Genomic DNA, 21,230 nt, shown 5'->3' on the forward strand with positions numbered 1-21,230 from the left:
TAGATTTATCCATGGAAGCATCTTGTCTAAAATGACACAAATATTTCATGCCGAAAGTAAGATTTGAACTGTGGCTGTGTGATTCAATAGCATACACCCTCAACATCATGCCACCCACTTTGGAATGACTTTTCAATACACCAAGCTGTTAAGAGTGGTGGAGCCTGAGTCATATTACAGGAACTCAGAACAAAATGAGATAACACATCTGATGCAGTTAATGCAGATCGAACAAGGAGATAAGACACAGCTTCAGAAAATCTGTTTTCTGTAAAAGTATCTCTTGGATTTATAAACAGCCTTTCTTATGCTATTCTCAAAAAAGTTTGAAGAGCCAGGAAATCAATGACTTTATTCTTGATACTCTGTTTTATATTACACAATTTAACTGAATTTACTTGTAGGGAATAAGGAAAGAAGACTAGGGAAGAAAAATGGAATGAGAAAAAGGAAGATAGGGTATAATAATAATAATAGTTATTATTATTATTTTTTGAGATGGAGTCTGGCTCTGTCACCTGGGCTGGAGTGCAATGGCACGATCTTGGCTTACTGCAACCTCCACCTCCCGGGTTCAAGCGATTCTCCTACCTCAGCCTCCTGAGTAGCTGGGATTACAGGTGCACACCACTGCACCCGGCTATTTTTTGTATTTTTAGTAGAGATGGGGTTTCACCATGTTGGCCAGGCTGGTCTCAAACTCCTGACCTCAGGTGGTCCACCCTCCTCAGCCTCACAAAGCGCTGAGATTACAGATGTAAGCCACCATGCCTGGCCAAAAATTATTAATACAAGTTATTGATAATGACAGAAACAAATATTCTGAACAAAGTCCTATTCATTGTACTTTATTGTTTCTGGGCATCTGGTTATTAAATTGAACTTCAATGTTTCTGGGCATCTGGTTATTAAATTGTTTATTCCTATAGAAATAATATTTTTTTGGAGACAGAGTCTCACTCTGTCACCAGGCTGGAGTGCAGTGGTGAGATCTTGGCTCACTGCAATCTCCACCTCCTGGGTTCAAGTGATTCTCCTGCCTCAGCCTCCCGAGTAGCTGGGACTACAGGTGTGTGCCACCACGCCCTGCTAATTTTTGTATTTTTAGTAGAGACGGGGTTTCAGCATGTTGGCTAGGATGGTCTCAATCTCCTGACCTCATGATCTGCCCACCTTGGCCTCCCAAAGTGCTGGGATTACAGGTGTGAGCCACCACTCCCAGCCAGAAATGATTTTTAATTCCCCTTAGAATGTCATCAATTCCTAGTTAATATGTCACCCCTATAAACAACATAATTCTTTTTGGCAGTGCATTGCACAAATTAGTTACTTTTCATGACTACTAATGTCAGAAATACTATTCATGATTTCTTTAAAATCATTAACTACATTTTGTTGCCACCTGAATTGTATGCATAGAAAAAGTGCAATAATTTTCATCAAAACTTTTGTTTCTTCAAGATTAGTTGAATATCTTGGAAAAATGAAAATGAAGCTTCTGGGCTCTTACCTGTGAAATAAACATAAATCAAGAATATTTAGATGTATTTCCATTTCTTAAGATCCTAGTGGCTTTAGGCACATTAAAGATTTTTTCAACATGTGAAGATAATCATATGACAAGTTTTCTCCTCAGGTAAAATAAACATAAGCTTCTGATTGCAACTTGGGGAGCCATACAAGACAAAAAACCTACACATTTTATAGTTGGCAGTGACTGAGGAGGGAACTCTATTTCTGCTCTTTTTTTTCTGGGGTGACGTGTAATGACCAAATATATTTTAAAACAAAGACAGTACAGGCAGCAGCCAATCACAGTGGATCTTGCGCATGATCGGAACAATGATGTGACCAATTAGAGCAGGTGACGCAACCAATCAGAATTGATGCTGGCTGAAATAGTAGGTGAAGTCATACCTAGGAAACCAGCTAAATATGAGCTCTGCCTACAGTAGATATGAAACTCAGCTGTGCCCATATTATTCAACTTTCTTCACAAGAAACTTGTTTTTAAAAATTCAGTGGTTTCTGGGATATGATGGGAACTTTTTACTCTCCAGGTCCCTTTCTTCTCCCAGCTGTCCTGGAGGCAAATCCCCAGTAAGACTGATCTGACAAAGGCATTACAAATAAATAATAGCTAACATTTATTGAACACTTAGGTGACAGGCACTACATATGTACAAACTTCCTTAATCTTTACAACAACCCTATGAGGTGAGTACTATTATTATCTTTGTTTTACCGACGAGGAAACCAAGGCACAGGGAAGTTGAGTAGCTTGCTCAAAGTCACACGACTAATACTTGCCAGAGCTGGTACTCAAACTTGGGTAGTCCTTCCTTTTAACTAAAAATTATGACTTTATTAGCAAATTAAGTGTTCTCATCAACACCATTTTATTAGCTAAATTTCATTTTCATGTCTGGCTAAATGGTGAAACACCAAAGTTTTCTGATATTTGGGCTACTGCTGAGAACTCATGAAGTTCCTAACTGACCTCTGTCCCCAGTGTGGTTGCACTTGGCCCATTTCTGATCCAAATTGCTTCAAACAAACAGAAAGCAGTCAAGGAGGACTGAAAAAATAAAAAGAATACTACCTTATTCTCTTGTCCTCCACTTTTTTCAAATATTCATCTCTCTTTAGGACGCCCAGGATCATTTCCTTCTCATGATCCAATAAAAATGACAGATTGATGAACTCTGAGTTCTTAGACATGGTATTTCAGCAGCAGCTCTCTGAGTAGCAGTGGTTGAATCTTCAAGAAGGTAAATTGATATCTACAACTAAGGTTCCCCCAACCAACTCAGAATCACTCAGTTGTTTGGTGTAAAGTGTGTTTTTTACAAGGTCTCTGCAGAATTGCTGATGGTAGTTAAGTATTCTTTCAGGCTATATGTAGAACAGCCTCCACTGGGATTACACTCCGAGAAAGTCATTATAGTTTTAACTGTGAAACGTCTCCAAAGCCTTTGCTGTGGTGTACAGTCAGGCAGCAGCTGAATTTAACTAACGATGCTGAACTTCAGTTCTTCAGAACAGGAATCAGATCCGCTGGGACAGAATGCAGAAAACACTAAGACGGTGGAGAAAAAAAAGAGGAGAGAAAAGTTTAATTAGGCTATTTTTCCCATAGCACTTGTAAAACTGCCTAATTTTGAAATTTTGCTGTATCTAACTCAAAAAACTATTTTTTAAAACAGTAAACATGCATTTTTTAAATCCTTATTTGGTGTTTTTTGAACCAGGAAATGTTATTTGTATTTAGTTGATTCCTGGTTCTCTATGCAAATTCAGTTTTCTCCATTATAATTAGCTTCCTCCGCCAGCTGCATCACATCGCCACTCTTGCAGCTGACTGATGGGTGAATTGGGTCACCACTTTGGGACACTAAGTGCACAATCTGGACTGCCTATAACAGGTCAGGGCCTTTAAGTGGCTCCCTCCTTCTTTCTTCCTTCCCTTCCGAAACTAGGCCCACAGCATAGAAAGCCCTGCTGTTGAAACAAATATGAACCTCTGCTACATGCATCAACCTAAATAGATCTCACAAACACAGCTGAATAAAAAAATTAAGTTACAGGCTGGGTGTGGTGGCTCACGTCTGTAATCCCAACATTTTGGAAGGCCAAGGTGGGAGGATCTCTTGAGGCCAGGAGTTTGAGATCAGCCTGGGCAACATAGTGAGACCCATGTCTCTACAAAATATTTAAAAATTAGCTGGACATGGTGGCAGACACCTGTAGTCCCAGGTACTTGGAAGGCTAAGGCAGGAGGATCACTTGAGCCCAGGACTGTAGTGAGCTTTGAGATTGCGCCACTGCACTATAGCCTGGGCAAAAGAGTGAGACCCTGTCTCTTAAAAACAAAAAAATTACGTTGTGCAAGAATTCATGAAAAAATGATAGCGCATATATATACACACACACATGAATTGTATAACTTGCAAATATATACATATATATAAAATTTGGAAACACATACATTCATAGTATAAATATAGGCAAATAAGGAAATTCAAGATCATGATTACCTCTGGGGGACACAGGTATTCAATTACAGGGGAGAACACAGGGGCTTCAATGCATTGGGTAATGTTTTACTCCCAAAATGAGTGCTTATATCTCCTGATGTACATGGCTGTTTGCGAATTATTCTAGGTACATATCATATATTGTAAAATAGATGTTTTAAAACTACCCCTTTGTCAACATAAAAAGTTCACCAGGCCCTGACTCTCATCCTAACTCTTGAGCACATTCTTTCATGGGTTTGTTACCTGGATTCTCTCTCTAAAGCTGCTTAAGAATGATGACTTCTTGGGTAATCTACCTGATTTTTGTGATTGGGTATCATCCCATGATACTGTCCCTTAGCTTCCCCCCAGAGCTATGAACTACAGTCTACCTGCAAGTTACACTTGGTTTGCTTGCCTCTAGTAAGGCTTCCAGGAATAACTAGATACATACTTAAAGGCTACTTTGGGGCTTCCCAGTAACCATAAGGTCAGGCTGACCCCTAAATCTCAGGAGATCTGAAAGGAGAGGATCTTGTCTAGATCCTTCTCAACTTCCACAAACCCCCATGTGTTTGTTCTATACAGTGTACACCAAACCAGAACTTTGCTGAAATGACTCAGAACTGAACTGCTTCCTACAGACCTAGAGCCAACCCCCTCTTAAGAAGCTGCTCAGGTCAGTGCGTATTCTTTGGATTTGCTCTAGGTCTTCCCTCCATCTTGAAAGCTCTAGAGGCAACAGGGCCCAGAGTGCTCCAAGGTTGAAAAGAAGAGGAAGCAATTAGTTTAGGACCAACCGGGCTTTTCAGAAAGGTTAATTGTTTGTTTTTTTGCATCACTGTCAACTACAGTCTCCGCAGAGAAAGAACACAGTTGTTTTTTTCCATCCCTTGTGTATCTCATCTGGTTTTGTGATGAAATGGAAAAAAAAAAAAAAGAAAACTCAGTGAATGACTATGTTATCATTACAGTCAGCATTCATTGAAGACATATTTTGTGTTTAAAATGTCAGACTTAGACTGTACTCTGTGAATATTTTATAGAATCGTATTCAGAAATTATTCAAGGGGTTGGTAGCTATAAAAATGCTTGACCTGAAGCTTATAGGTATCCCTGCCTTGGGCTATAAATACAAATCTGCTCTCTAAAAATCCAAGAGTCTGGCCTGTGAAGAGAATGAAGGGAGGAAAGTAACACCATGGGTAGCATATGAAGGTGACAGAGAAGATGAGAGATCAAGTAAGAATATAAGAGAAATAAAATTGCCCTGTGAGAGTGTAATTAACAAAATTAGGCCTAAATGAATTTTTATTCTTCTGTACCTGGACCAACAGACTAATATTATCTGAACTGGTATGTAAGTAGGTGGCTAAGGAGATCAGAAGTAGCCAAAACTCTATCAAGTTTTGATTAATCGGAAAAAGGAATTGTGAGGCTAGTCTTAAGCTGTAGTGAAAATCTGTACTTTGTGCTATAAATTTGTCTTTCTGTGTTGTTCTATAATGGAGAAGGGTACCTTAGGATAGAACACAGGCTTAGGACTCCTGTAAGCACACTGTTCAAGCCAGCCCAGCAAACTGGTCAGTTAAAACTTTGCTGCAGGTCCCTAAAAAAAAGCAAAAACAAAAACAAAAAACTGGTAACGTTTCCCTCTCATCTTGTTTTATTTCCTTGGGAGCTTGACCTTTTAACTATGTGGCAGTACTTTCTCTTGGTCTCCACCTTCCAGAGAACAGGAACTTTGGAATTCATGTCATGGTTAGCACTAAAAATTATCTTGAGAAGTTAAAAGCCTTTGCAAGCCCAAAATTGGCTGCTCTAGGCTCCTTCTGGGAAGGGCAATGGAAACTGCCCAATGCTGTAGCTCAGCATCAGAGGCTTCACTGTTTTACAATGGTGGCCCAGGTTCAATTCCGGGATTAGGGAATGAGTCTTTTCCAGTTTGATATCTGTGTGACCTTTGCCATTTGTAGATTCTCTTCCCCTCCATGATGAACAACTTCCGGCTTCACTTCTTGAATTTTTCCTTTCTTTGAGCACCTGGGAGGTTTCCTTTGGTAAAGCTCAGAAGACAGGAATATTGGCCATTTGGCCTGGCTAAAGTTCAGGAATAAGAGATTTAAAAGGACTTTTTAAAAAGAGTGCTATGGTTAAAAGTTAGCTTATTTTTAAGTGGATATTCAAGCTCTAACAGCATGAGACTCCTTGGGAAAAACAGAGGAGGCACCACAGACTGGGTTTTGGGAAAAACCCGTTTTCTTCATGAAACCCCAGGAATTGGAAGTGGATAGATTCCTTTAAAAATCTAAGGTTCTATTCTGTTTTGCATTGCATTATCCAATGTTTTTTACTTTTGGGGAGTCAGAAATTGCTTAGTATTATGAGATAACTTTGGTGTGTAATAACTAGGTAGGAAATATACTTTTGGGGAAGGCTAATGGCAGTTATTGGGGAATATGTGGCTTTTTGCATGTTTAGATCAGAGAAGCATGCTGTTGGCAACCTAGAAGGTTAAAAAAAAAAGTCCCCACCCACCACTGAGAGATAAGACTCCCATGGAGATGGGCTGATTCCCTCTTTTTGGGATTCAAGATCTGGCATGAAAATGGGATCGTTAATTTTGTATATCTGTTTTGCCTTCCAGCTGTGCCTGCAAGTTAAGCCCTAGAAACTGCATGCCTAAAGAGAAACTTAGAAACTGGCAAATGAAAAGTCTTACAATTACTGAATCTTCTCCTGTATGTATATTTATGTGTTGTGTGTGTGTGTGTGATACGTTTAATATCTTTAATTAGTTTAAAAATAAGAGCTTAAATCAAATATTTTGTCAGAAAAGTAAGAAGTGTAATGCCTTTTAGTACATGTGACTTAAGTAATCTTTGGAAAATAAACAGAGTTTTAAAGATTATTGATAAAATAAACACATTTGGTCTAAATTTTACAGGTCAGATATTAAGTTTACTAAATGCTTTAAGGTCATAAATTGCTTCTTTGACTTTTGAAAATTGTTCAATTTACCTACTTTAGAGCATTAGATTCTAGATAAGACCTGGGGACATGTGGTGTTAGCCATGCCCCCTAGCTATGCTTGAAAAAGTCACATCTTATCTGTTGTCCTAGGCTCCATACCTAGTACATAACTAAAATCGCTTACTAACCAGATTTTCCACCAAAAGTAAAAATTGCTAAAAGCTAACATTGTAATATGTTATTGAGACAACTGAAGAAACAGTTTTACGTGCAAAGTGTGTAAAGAAACTGAAATGCATTTTTGGTAAAATATTATAAGAAGTCATAGGAATATGGATTTTTTTGCCTAAGAGTTTAAAGGATTGTTTGAAATTAGACACTCAAACACTTGAAGGTTTGAGTGAGCTGTGAAAGGCTTGTGACAAATTAATCTCGTAAAAGAAATTCTGTGTGTGAACATACTGGCTAAAGTTAAAGGGGTATTATTCAGTTTTTCCATGAATTGAACATTGGAATATAAGCACAAAAGGTTTTTCTTAGAGCACTAATCTGCTTTTTAACATAAATTTGTAAAGGGTTATAAAAGGTATAAGAATCTTACCTTAAGTCAAATATTAAAATTGGGTGGATATATCTATAAAGTTTTATTAAGGTTAGGGTTTAACATTAATAGTACACTAATATAAAAATGACATTTGGCTTATTTGGTATAAAAATCATACAGGAAACATTGTCAACATTGCCACCAAGGTAATCAAATTTCTTTGTCAATCATGTTTTTTGACTGTGGCTGCCCTGAGAAATTTTTGTCATCCACCAACAGTTGTCTTATTTTAGTCCTATTTAAAAGGTGGTTTATAGTCAGCTAAAGGACTCTGACAGGTGTTCTTGAATGCAGGTTTCTGATAACGTTGGGGATTATGACATTAGAATAAATAAAAAAACTTTCAGGACTCTCATGAAAAGCTGAAATGTTAATAAATATCAAGCAGGACAGGAGTTAACTGCATGGATTGAACTAATAGAAGACCAAAGTGATCTTTTGATTTTTTGCTTAAAACATTGCTGATCCTTTGTTTTGTTTTTCAGAGTCGAGACAACTTTTCTTTTGAGCTATTTACAGCTTTTAACAGTCGAGTAAAGTATACTCTTGTGAACAAAATTTGGGGCATATTTGTTTCTCTCTACCTGACTTCTCCAGAATTGGAACCTATTTGTGAGTATTTTTAACTTACGGCGATATAGTTATTTGCATAAGCACAATAAGAATCTGTTTTCTTTTGCAACAGGACACAATTGGAGAAACTGGTTATTTTACCAAGGCTTTGACTGGAGTGGTGCATTTTCCTTTAAGGATTCAAACTTGACTTGCAGAGCTAATAAAAGCCCCTTGGGAAAACTGGCCTTATACCTTCTCTACACATTCCCTGTACAGGGTTTCTGACTTGCGGTAAGTAAAGAATGTCACTTTCTAATAGGTCCAGGAGCTGCAAGTTATCTTGGGACCTCAAGAGGAGAAGAATTGGCTGGGCGCAGTGGCTCACGCCTGTAATCCCAGCATTTTGGGAGGCTGAGGTGGGCAGATCACAAGGTCAGGAGTTCGAGATCAACCTGGCAAACATAGTGAAACCCCCATCTCTACTAAAAATACAAAAAATTAGCAAGGCATGGTGGCAGGCACCGGTAATTCCAGATACTCAGGAAGGTGAGGCAGGAGAGTATCTTGAACTCAAGAGGCAGAGGTTGCAGTTAGCCAAGATCACACCATTGCACTCCAGCCTGGGCAACAAAGTGAAACTCCATTTCAAAAAAAAAGAAGAATTTATTCATAGATATTTGAGGATATAAACCCATGGCTGGGCTTGGCTTTAAAAAAAGGTATTATTTGAGATTTCTCATGGAACAGAGTTCCATCAAAGCCAATTTAAAAAGCCTATGTGAAAAATAATTATTCTTGCTGCACTTTATACAAATAATCAGGATAAGTATAAGACTAAGGATTATTTTGCAATCAAATCGGTCTTACCATGATTTGTCTTTAATACAAATGGAAAACTGGAGAGAGAAAAATTATGTTTCCAGAAGTATGGTACTCCTGTTATTAAACTCTAGTTCTCATCAGTTGTTTTTGTTGTTGTTGTTGTTGTCGTTTTTTTCCTGCAATTTAGACTGACCCTGCTTATTCCTGTGAACCAATTCGTGATGTCTGACTGCATCTCAAAAGAAACAAAAGGGATGTGTAATGTAAAAATATGGTTCAATATTCTAATTCTGGGCACATATTGAAATTGGCTAGTGACTCCATATCAGCTTGTTTCCAACAGTTGCCCAGTTCATGGAAAGCCTTCTAATTTAGTTTACTTGGGATAATTTTGCTTATCTTGCTTTACTGTTGTGGAATATATTGCTGTTGTACTCTTTGTGTAATAATGCAAAATAAGTTTACTGAAAATTTTCTTAAATTGAATACTTACTAATCTTCCAGATATCACATTTTGTCAGAACTCAAGAGTTATGAATGGCCCTTACGATACTGACACTTTCTGACTGAGCTCCTCTCTACCTTGAATACAAGAGACCCTAATAGTTAGGCAGGAATATCATCACCCCTGTTCAGCATGAAGAAGTTACAGAAGATGGATCTTCATTTCTCTGCAACCCTTAGGATTAAGGATTCTCTTGGAAAAGGGAAGGGGAAAATGTAAGAGGTGTTTGAATCAGAACAACGCCATCTTAAATAGGAGCTGGGTAAAGTGAGGCTGAAACCTACTGGGCTGCATTCCCAGATGGTTAAGTATTCTAAGTCACAGGATGAGACAGGAAGTCAGCACAAGATACAGGTCATAAAGACCTCGTTGATAAAACTGTTTGCAGTAAAGAAGCTGCAAAACCAAGATGGTGATAAGAGTGACCTCTGGTCATCCTCACTGCTACACTCCCACCAGTGCCATGACAGTTTACAGACGCCATGGCAACATCAGGAAGTTACCCTGTATGGTCTAAAAAGGGGAGGCATGAATAATCCACCCCTTGTTTAGCATATAATCCAGAAATAAGCATAAAAATGGACAACCAACAGCCCTCGGGGCTGCTCAGCCTATGGAGTAGCCGTTCTTTTATTCCTTTACTTTCTTAATAAACTTGCTTTCACTGTACTCTATGGACTCACCTCCAATTCTTTCTTGTGTGAGATCCAAGAACCCTCTCTTGGGATCTGGATCAGGACCCCTTTCCAGTAACAGTTGGCTAAGGAGATCAGAAGTAGGCAAAACTCTATCAAGAAAATCAGGATGTTTTCTCCAGAAGGCAGCACTGGACTATGATTATAAATTTAGTAAGATAGAATGCAGTTGATGATAACACAGTCCTTCCAGAGAAATACAGGGTGAAGAAAAGGAGACAGTGAACGAAAGCATAGACAAGGAAGATTTAAGGAGCTAGGTGATGACAGTGCCCATCCAGACTCCAACTAGAGAAAGGGAATGAAAATGAAAATAATTGTTTGTTCCCTGTAGCGCATGTTCCACACTAGGTGATGGAGCCTCATTCTGGGAAATTTTCATGCCATGAATCACTCAAATCATACAGCTAATTCCCCTTGCTCAATCTCACTTCCTCCCAGACACTTTTGATTATAAGTTGGCTTCCCATAGAGCTCTCCCTTGAGGAGTGAATGTTCTGGTCCTGTTTATGGAGTTCTCCATGTTTGGTTTAGTTTGAACCCATGTCAGATCTGTTTGCTGTGTGCTAACCAAATCAAATTTTTCAGCCTTTGCACTGAAGACCAGCATCTGGGCTGCAATGACTTCACCTGAGGATATATCATCATTGCGTATCTCTTTTCAGCTATCTCATACCTCACCTGGAGAATCCCTTACCCATTACACATTTTAATCAAGTAGAGAAAAAAATGAGTAATTGATCCTCATTCTTTTAGTTAAATGTGGCTAGTAAACACTAGTCAGATTAGGAGAGTGAAATTCCTTTTTCTTTTATTCTTCAATTCCTAACTTAAACAGATCTCTCTCTTTAAATGTAGATGTAGATTTTTCCCTCTGTGGCCAGTAACCTTGTTGAACTACGCTAAGCTATTTAAAAAGGTGACAAGATGCTTTGTACGTCATTCTGTTGCATTTGAGCATAGATAACTTTGGACAAGTCATTAACTTCTGATTATCAAAAAGATGTGATAATCAAATATTCTCATAGCATCACAAAGGGACATAAGTTTAAAAAGCATCTGTTTTGAGTAACACACACTTAAAAATAATAGGGGCCGATATTTGAATCAAAGGAAAGGGTATGTCTGAATATATCTCATTACTGTGTACTTGAAATGCAGCTTTAAATATAGAATATTTCTGAGAGTGCTCCTAGGATGAAATTAATAGAAATAAAGTTAATTTCCTGTTTGCCTGTCACCATGTGACAACACAAATTAGATGAGTTTTCAGCACACTTACAGACATGTTTAGGATGCTTAGAATACAAGCTAAATCACATATGCAAAATTCCCTTGAGGATGCCTTTCAAATAGAGGAGCAGTCATCCTGCAAGGCAGCTGTGATTGGATTACCACAAGTACAGCAGTCCACATGACTGTCAAAAGGTGAGAACTGCCACGCTGTGGATAGAGATAAAAGTAGTACTTTTACTACGAACCCCAAACTAAATGATTCAAGGATAGATGCTATGAAATTGCAGGCATTTCTTTGCAACAGAGCCATTTCTTCTCACACGGGCAATTCTGTGTGGTACATTACGTGGGAGTGCCATAGTCAAGATTTTTTAAAATTTCACAATGATATTGATTATCCAAATAACAATAGAGAGGCTAACGGTGCCATCAACTTCATACCAATGCTTCAAGAGCAGTATCCTCAGAATGCTCCAAATAATAACCACTAACACTTATTCAACTAATCCTTATGACTTCCTAATGAAAAAAATTGTTATTATTCCTATTTTATAGATGAGAAAACTGAGGCACAGAGATGTTAAGTAACTTGCCCAAGGTCAACTGGTAAGTAATTCAGAACAGTTTGGTTTCAGGGACCCTGCTTGTAACCACTACATTTGAGGCCACACATTGCCTTCATGGAACAACAGTATCCCATGAGATGTTATTAGATATTCTGTGGAATTGTTAACAGTGCTGTATTAGTCCATTTTCATACTGCTATGAAGAAATACCTGAGACTGGGTAATTTATTTAAAAAAAAAAAAAAGAGCTTTAATGGACTCACATTTCCATATGGCTGGGGAGGTCTCACAATCATGGTGGAAGACAAAGGAGGAGCAAAGGCACATCTTACATGGTGGCAGGCAAAAGAGCGAGTGCAGGGGAACTGCCCTTTATTAAACCATCAGATCTCATGAGACTTATTCACTATCACAAGAACAGCATGGGAAAACCTGTCCCCATGATTCAATTACCTCCCACCAGGTCCCTCTCACAACACATGGGGATTATGGGAGCTACAATTCAAGAGATTTGGGTGGGGACACAGCCAAACTATATCAAGTGATGTCATTCAACAAAAATTTTGGATACTTAGAGTTAAACCAAGTTAAATATTTTCTTTTTCTACAGAACTTCTCAGAGTCTTTAATGTCCATGTGAATTTTCACAGAACTCTCAGTTTGGAAAAAGGCAAAATGGCAAAAACTGCAATTACTTTTGCGCCAACCTAATATTTAAGATCATTGGTTATTTTCTTGGCATTGTGTATTTTGATATTTTTAAAGAGAAGACTACTTCTACCTTTAAAAATGCTGGCAAAGAGAAAGCCTTAATAAACATTTCAAAAGAGAAAGATTTGGAAAATAAGTTATAAGATACACTTACTTTATAGTGTAATTATCAATAGTAGAAATTTTGCAATAGTCTAAAGTTAGAAGCTGTTAGATTCTATTAGAGTTAGAAGTTCTAGAAGCTGGAAAAGACAACAATACCAATGTTCAATTTTAAAATGAGGCATTTAATATACATGGACATGGAAAATATCTTAAGTTATATTTTGAGCTGAGAATAGACAAGATAATTACACTTTTTAATGCAAATGCTTTTAAAACAATGCAGTAGATATATGCATGTATATAATAAATGTAAATGCATAATAAAAGGCACAGAATAATGCATATTGATCGTGAATCAGGTTGCATATGAAGATGAGAGTTGGATTGTTAGGGGTCAGAGAAGGGATGAACAGGGACTTATTTCCATATTGTTTGTTATTTTGGATGTATTCATATAACCATATATTATTTTATGTCTTCAAAAAATTTTCAAGGACCAGTAAGGTGTGGTGACTGACTAGAGTAAGAAGCCAAAGAAAGAAAGAGGCCAAAAATAATGTTAAGAATTGAATCCTAGAAGAATACAGGTGACATTGCTAGGAACATGGAAGCTGAAAAATGTGCTGGCTTTTGTGGGAAATAATGGATTTGGGTTTCAGATATGCTGTGAATTGGGTAACACCACCATGGTTCATCAGCATCATAGTTTTGTGCCTCCAATCTGGCTCTTCTATGTGCAATTCCAAAATACAAATTGATAATTGTTGCTCTTATACTGAATACCCTTTGATGTCTTCCCTTTGCTTTTTAAGAGTTCAAGTTGCTTAATATGGTTTACAAAACCCTTCATGATTTGGCCCTTGCTTACCTCTCTCTAACGTATCTATCCTCTAATCACACTCAAAATTTCATTCCTCTAAAAAAGCCGTAATCTTCCTCACCTCCAGATCCTCCTATTTGTAAGACTCTGCCTGGAATACTTTCCCCATTTCTCCATCTCCCAATTCCTAAGTATCCACAGGGATCTGCTTAAATGGCTGACTCCTAGTTTAGCTTAGCTATCTATGATAAACTGAATCATGGCTCCCAGAGAAGTCCACGTCCTTATCCCCAGAACCTGTGAATATGTTACCTTAGATGGCAAAACTTTGCAGATGTGATTACGCAAAAGATCTTGAGATGAAGAGATTAGCCTGGATTACATGGGTGATCCCAATGTAATCACAATGGTCCTTATAAGAGTGAGGTAGTAGAGTTAAAGTCAGAAAAGCAGGTGTGACGACACAAGCAGAGGCTGAGGTGATAGGCTTTGAAGTTGGAGGAATAGCCACTAGCCAAGGAATGCAGATGGCCTCTAGAAGCTGGAAAAGACAAGGAAAAAGATTCTCCTGCAGGCTCCAGAAGAAATGCAACCTGCTAACACCATGATTTTAGTCTCTCAAGACTCATTTTGGACTTTTAACCTTCAGAACTCTAAGATAATACATTTGTGTTGTTTTAAGACAATATGTTTGTGGTGATTGGTTACAGCAGCAATTGGAAACTCATAGTATCTATTCAATACATTTTCATACTTCTCTTACAGTAACACTGTATCAGTTGGGATAGGCTAATACAGCATTATTCAAAGTGTGGCTTGCAGACCAGTGCAGATCTGTAAACTTACGAGTTTGCAATTATATAAGTAAAGAAATTGAGAATAAGCATTTAGAAATGTTTATAGCAATTTGACAGAGTAATTTTAAATCTGTTGCATCTAATGAAAATTTATACTTGAATGTTTATGTATTTCCTGTCTCATTTATCTGCTAATTTATTTAAATTGTATTTTACGAAAATACTATTCTATCCAGGTTGAAAATAAAACAAACAACCTGATCCTTCACCACAGATATTTTGAGCAATACTGGGGTAGACTATGTTGTGACACAAATAACTTGCAAATTGCAACAGCTTGTAACAGCACAGGTTTATTTCATATTTCTTGGTCATGTTATGTATCCCTCAAGAATCCAGGCTGTTTAGGTAGCTACCATCTTGAACACTGCCAGTTGCCACACCAGAGGGAAAAAAGAGTTCTGAAAGGTCTCATTCTAGGAGTTAAATGTCCTGGTCTGGAAGTGAAAAGCATTATTTCTACTTACTACTTACAACTCCTTAAACAGAACTGGTGGTCACTCAGCCCTACCCAGTTACAAGGGGGCCAGTAAATGGTATCCTACCATCTGCCTACAAGAGGAAGAAATCATAAATATTTGGTGAACAATGCTAAGGACTATGCCAAGCACACATCATGCTGATTTAAAATGCTGATTTTAACCAACATGCATTGGTTTTCCCTGCTAATGTCTAAGCTCTGTGGGATATCTCGTTTTGTCTTGATCAGCCCTGTATTCTTAACACCTCACAGCTCCTGGCACCATAGTAGGTATTTGAAAATATTGCCAAATGAATAAATTAATGAATTCAATGCAAAATACAACATTTGAGAAGTGGTGCTTAAAATGGAAATTGGAATATAACCCCTCACCACAAGGCCTGACAAGCAAAACTAAAGACTCCTCAAAGGGCTTCTGCAATACTTGCATACATCTCTTTGTTTGCAGGAGAGATTCATAAATATTGTTGGCAACAGTTGGTCCCTTAGATCATCAATGACAACTATAGGCTCTTCACCTAAAAAATATACACATACATTCTAACGACAAAGGGAGGTAATTTCAGGGGTTTATAAACTGTGGTCACCCGAGGGCTTATGGTCCACAGGGTAAGCACTGCTAATACAACGTCTTCAGAATAAAAGACTGACTTTGTGGACTCTCTCAGAGTTGGTGTTGGAGAAAGTGTGGGGTAAGGGAAAGGGTGTGGGCTTTGGAAACTAATGGAATTAAAATTATATCCCTGAGAGAATAACATAGACGTGCTACTTTGTCTTTGCATCTCAGTTTTTCCATCTGTTAAATGGGCATATTAATATCTACTTCCTGGGTTTGAAGTGAATATTAAAATGAGTTAATGTATAAAAAGTGTCTAGCACAATGCCTGGCACATAACAGATGCTCAGAAAATTTAGACCCCTCCATCCTTTCTATTCTTACTGAAGTTAAGCAATACGTCGTTAAAATGCATCAGTCCAATACAAACCTCCATTCCCTTTGATTCACAAAATACCCAGAGGTCTCTGGCTTCCTAGACTTTCTATTAATAATTTATAAATCTTAACAATTTCTTAGAAACATAATTTTTAATTAATACAATTATTAATAATACTAATATTCTTTTTATATGTGATGGCATGCTTGAAGGTTCACAACACAAAGGCAGTGAAAAGAAAACTCAGGATACAAAATTACTTATGCAGTATGGTCCCAATTATATTAAAAGAAATATATATATATACACACACACACACACACACACACATATGTATTATAGAAGAAAAAATGAGAAAAATAAGCCAAAATATTAAGTCTATTTCTGGATAGTTATAAGTGTATTGTAATATCTTCTTTATAATTTTATTTATTTATATGTTTTTACAATGAATACATGTTACATATAAAATCAGTTTAAAAACACAGCAAATGGCATTTCTGTCAAAAATATCTTATAGCCATATTACCTCTGCTTCATATGTCATGATACACAATGCATATATCCACTGATTATCAATAATTATCATGCTAGACTACTGAACAGGAAAAGAACAGTATGAGTGCCATATAGTTTTGAAGTTAATAAATCTAGTTCTTAAAGTAATGTTTAATTCACAAAGACATGTTTAGTCTGAAGAAAATATAAAACCAAAGAACAGATAGAATGAGTTATAGAGCTTATAAATGTTCATGCAGTAAACATGTATAAAATCATGTGTCAGAAACTATGTGGGGCCAGGCACAGTGGCTCAGGTCTGTAATCCCAGCTCTTTGGGAGGCCAAAGCAGGTGGATCACCTGAGTTTAGGAGTTTGAAACTAGTCTGGGCAATATAGTGAGATCTCATCTCTGCTATAAATACAAAAGTTAGTTGGGCATAGTGGCACGCACCTGTAGTCCCAGCTACTTGGGAGGCTGAGTAGCTACTTGATCCTGGGAGGCAGAGGGTGCAGTGAGCCAAGATCACATTACTGCACTCCAGCCTAGGCAACAGAGTGAGACTTTGTCTCAAACAAACAAACAAACAAAAAAACAGAAAAAGAAACTATGCTAGATCTAGGGGACACATTCATGGAGAATGCATAGGTTCTGTTTTCAAGGGGCTTCTCTCTATTTTCTATTATTTTCTGGTGGAGACAAACATAAACATAAAATCACGGTTTCATAAATCCCAATTTTGGCTTCGAGAACATAAAGGAAAAAACAATTAGGAAAAAAAAAGTGGTCATTCTAGGTTGTAAAGACAGCAAATGTGAAAAAGTCATAAGAACACAAAACTAGTCCAGAAGAAATAGTGACTAACTCCAGGTCTGGGGTCTGGGTTAATATTGGAAAGCTAAGAGAAAGGGGGATGTCAGAGTGGGAGGAATTTGGCATCCAAAGAATATGGACTTTATCCAGTGTTTTTCAAACTGTATCTTCAGGAATGTTTTCTTACGAAACACAGCGAAAGAGGCTGAGTGGCCAAGCCTGTGGCGCCGATGCCTGCTTCAAACAGAGCAGCTCCGTTTTCATCTGTTCTATAAGTTGGATTTCCTGGTAGGATTTTACTTGAAGAAAGAATTCCATGACCTTAAGAAGCCTGAAAACTGTTCTCATGCCATCAAGCTGTTGAATGCTTTAAAGCCAAGGAACAGCACAATCGTATTTGAATTTTAGATTTGTTTTTTGAAAGACCAGCACTCAGTGACTGGATGAAAGAGAGGGGAAAGGTCAGGTAGACAAAATGAGGAGGCTCCTGCAGGAGTGCCAGGGAGAGATTAGGAACTAAAGCTGTGGTAGTGGGAAGGGAAATAAGAGTCATTTTTGAGATGTTTTAGAATAATCTCAATAAGATCCAGTGACCTTCTAGATGTGAGTGGTATGGAAGAGAAAAGAGAGCGACTCTGAGGTTTGCACCATGGGGAACTGCAAAGTTTCTTAAATTTTAGTCTGCATAAGAATACCTAAGTAGATTGTTACAAATAGATTTCTGGGTGTCTATCTCCAGAGAGCCTGATTCAGTACCACTGGGGTAAAGCCTAGAAATGTTGATGATAATACTGTTCACAGTGATGGAGAGTACAAGACAAAAAAAGCTGAAAGAGAAAAAAAATAATTAACTGCAATTTAGATATGTTGAGGTCCAGGTACTTATGATGCAACAACAAAGACCTGTCCAGAAGGGCATTTAGAATAGGAAACTTCCAATAGACTGTTTATAGTTTATCAGATGTCTATACTAGAGGTATTTAATTGGGAATCATTGGTGCCTAGATGGTGGATGGTGGCTGATGCCATGCAAGCAAGCGAGATTTCCAGGAAGAGAAGCGAAAGGGGCAAAAGATAGAATCATGAGAAGCAACAATATGTAAAGAATGGACAGAGTGTGGCAGGCCAGGACTCACTAACGCAGGCCTCCATAACAACTGTTTCAGCACTGACTGAGTGGTGAAGTTAAATATTAAAAGCTGATAGAGCCAGTGCCCTTACACAAAGGCTGGAAGGTAACAAAAGCCCACCAAGAGTTTTGCCCAGGCCTTTCCTGGGCCTTGAAGCATGGCAAGATAATGAAGGAATTCTTAACAGGACCCTTTTAGGATTAAACGAACTTTATTGGCGGGCTGAAGAAGCTCCCCAGACCTCCACAAACAAGTTTATTGGGGGTCTGAAGGAACACCCCAGATCTCTATGATTTAGCAGGAGACAAGATAAGGGTAATCACCCCTGGCACATGGACCCATTTAGATTAAGTAAATTTACTGAGGCCCCAGAGGAAGGTCTTCAGGACTCAGAAGAAGTAAATCACTTCTTCTAATCTAAGTTTTTTGACTTTGTAATTTTGAGTTGTACTGGAGATATTTTTCAGCTGTACTCGGTTACAGAAATAAACTTCCTTCTTTCCCAGCTTATCTGAATCTCGTGATTGGACCATGAGAATAAGCAGCCTGGTCTTCGGTTTGGTCCAGGAACAAGAGGAATAAATGAGATGATGAAAGAGACTGAAGAGGGATGATCAACAGAATGGGAGGAGCAGTTAGTTAAGTCTAATGAACCGGGAGTCAAGTATATCACACAGAGTCAATGATGTATGTCATTGCTAAGTTCAGATTTCAGCTAAACAATCAAGTAAACTGTTAACACCTCCAGCTGCAAGAAGTGTCACACTAAACCCAGAATCTCTGAAAAATGCACCATATCAATACATTCAGCCTATCCAGTGTTATATTACATCTTCCTTGGCCTAACGTTCTAGGTTTCTAATGATATAAATTAGTAAATCCTGGAGTTATTTTGGTGTGTAATCTAATTCCATCCAGGTCAGACTTTGTACTTGTTCCCCTGGAGCATGCTGAAAGCTGACCACAGTTGTGGGCCTTGTGGTAATGGGGATTGGTTGGGAGAAGGAAGTGGGTTTTGAGAATGGGTAACCTCTCGCGTCAAAAAATGAAAACGACAAAAAAATTGGCTGAAAAATTAACCATTAGTTAGGAGATCTAAAGTTGTCATAGACTAAGACATAAGGAAAAAATAGTTCAAGATGGATGTCTGAGAGGATGCTCTGCAATAGAGGCTTGTGGTGCAGGAGACCACCTGAAACATGGAGAATTTTGAAGTCATGCATATTCAGGCATTAACATAGCATAGATCATTTTTGTAGGATTCAAAGTGAGTTAGTGTTGGAAAATAAGCAGAAATGCCTTCATATATGAAGGCATATGAAATGCACGGTCAGACAGCTCTTGAAAGTTCAGTGCTCTGAACAAACACCTTAATGTAAGTAGCTTGAAGGTGAGTGTAAGAAGATACAATATTCTACCTGTAAGTTTGGTGAACCACCATCCAATCCCAATTAACCAAGCTCTCTATATGGATTGCAGATTACTCTTACGGAATCTTGCTTCCAAGATCATAGAGACGTGACCTAACTGAAAAGGCACGAAGATCTTTTGTGGACACCCACCCATGCTATCACCCAGGAGAGTAGCTTGAAGCTCTAGGGAGATGTATTTTTAAACTAAACATGAAGTTGACCCTCATCTGCCCAGATCTCTCCTCTAGAGGAGGAGTTATACATAAACATAGCCAGCTTGCTGCCCCTTATACTTGGTTAGGATTCCTATAAGTCTGATTGATAATATGTCTGCCACATGTAGCAAGGAGCTGTGGAGAGTAAGATGAACAACGTTCTGCTCCTTAAAGGTGGCCTTCCCCCATGGTCTATATTAGAGGTTGGCAAACTTCTATTAAGGAACAATGAGTAAATATTTTAGATGTTTTGTGCCAAGAGCCAAAACCATAGCTTTTTTGTGGATAATTATGCATCAATCAAGAAAATAAATGTCTACCAATATTTTACCAATGACATTAAAAATATAACAATAATAATTGAGTACAGTTATTTCGTAGCATAACTCTACTAAAGAGAAGAATGGAATTTTATGGCACATAACATCTAACTTAAAGTGAGCATTAAAATTAATGATAGTAGGTCTAGTCCATTCCAGACCTACTGAATTTGAATCTAAATTTTAACAAGGTCCCCCAGTGATTTGTACCTTAAAGTTCAAGGCCATTCTGGTCTAGAGTTTCTTAATACTTTTTTGGCTTATATTTTTTATCACTTTAGAGAAGATAGTGAAAGCTGTGGATCCTAGAAAAAGTTCACAAATCATTTGAAGTTCATTCAGGACTCCTACAAGGTCTGTGGCTTTGAGGTTAAGACCCCAAGGATTCTGTTGACACGCCCACCCAGGACAAAAGTGTTCTGAAATTAGATTGTGGTGATGGTTAAACGCACTCTGAATAGACTAGAAAAAAAATAAAAAACCATTGAATTGTACACTTCAAATGGGTGAATTGTATAGTATGTACATTATATCTCATAAAAGCTGCTTTTCAAAAAAATAGAATCTCTGAGTTTGTGTTCTATGGGTTTCATTTTTTTTTTTTTTTTAAACGTCCTATGGGGTTCCAATGGACACCTCAAGTGGAGAATTGCAAAGAGTCAGGTTTGGATTCAGGAAGCTCTGAGTTCAAATCCCAGCTTTGGCACTTACTATGTTACAGAAACTAAGTTACTTAACCTCTCTGAACCTCAGTTTCTTTTCATACAGGGTGGAGATAATAATAGAACTAACTTCACGGCGTTTTGAGGAGGATCAAAAGGAACTTCTAATGCAAAATTCCTGGAAGATTCCTTGTCACATTTGATATCTGGTATTCCTCAGATATCAAATGCAAAACCAAAAAATAATTATATGCTTCGCATTATTCAAGTCACAATTAATCACACATGTCATATT

At 37.9% G+C, this 21,230-nt stretch overlaps 1 protein-coding gene across 4 annotated transcripts in view; it reads right to left on the bottom strand.

Moving 5' to 3' along the window:
- The window catches only part of SYTL5 (synaptotagmin like 5), a 231,401-nt gene that overhangs the window by 98,001 nt on the left and 112,170 nt on the right, over positions 1 to 21,230 (bottom strand). For all 4 annotated transcript variants that reach the window (XM_009197395.4, XM_009197399.4, XM_009197394.4 and 1 more), the window contains exon 2: positions 2,603 to 3,079. In XM_009197395.4, coding sequence (XP_009195659.1) covers positions 2,603 to 2,721 — 119 coding nt within the window. In that variant the 5' untranslated portion in view covers positions 2,722 to 3,079. The remainder of the gene's footprint in view (positions 1 to 2,602; positions 3,080 to 21,230) is intronic.

Source organism: Papio anubis, chromosome X, assembly GCF_008728515.1.
Source record: "Papio anubis isolate 15944 chromosome X, Panubis1.0, whole genome shotgun sequence".
Classification (NCBI taxonomy): Eukaryota; Metazoa; Chordata; class Mammalia; order Primates; family Cercopithecidae; genus Papio; species Papio anubis.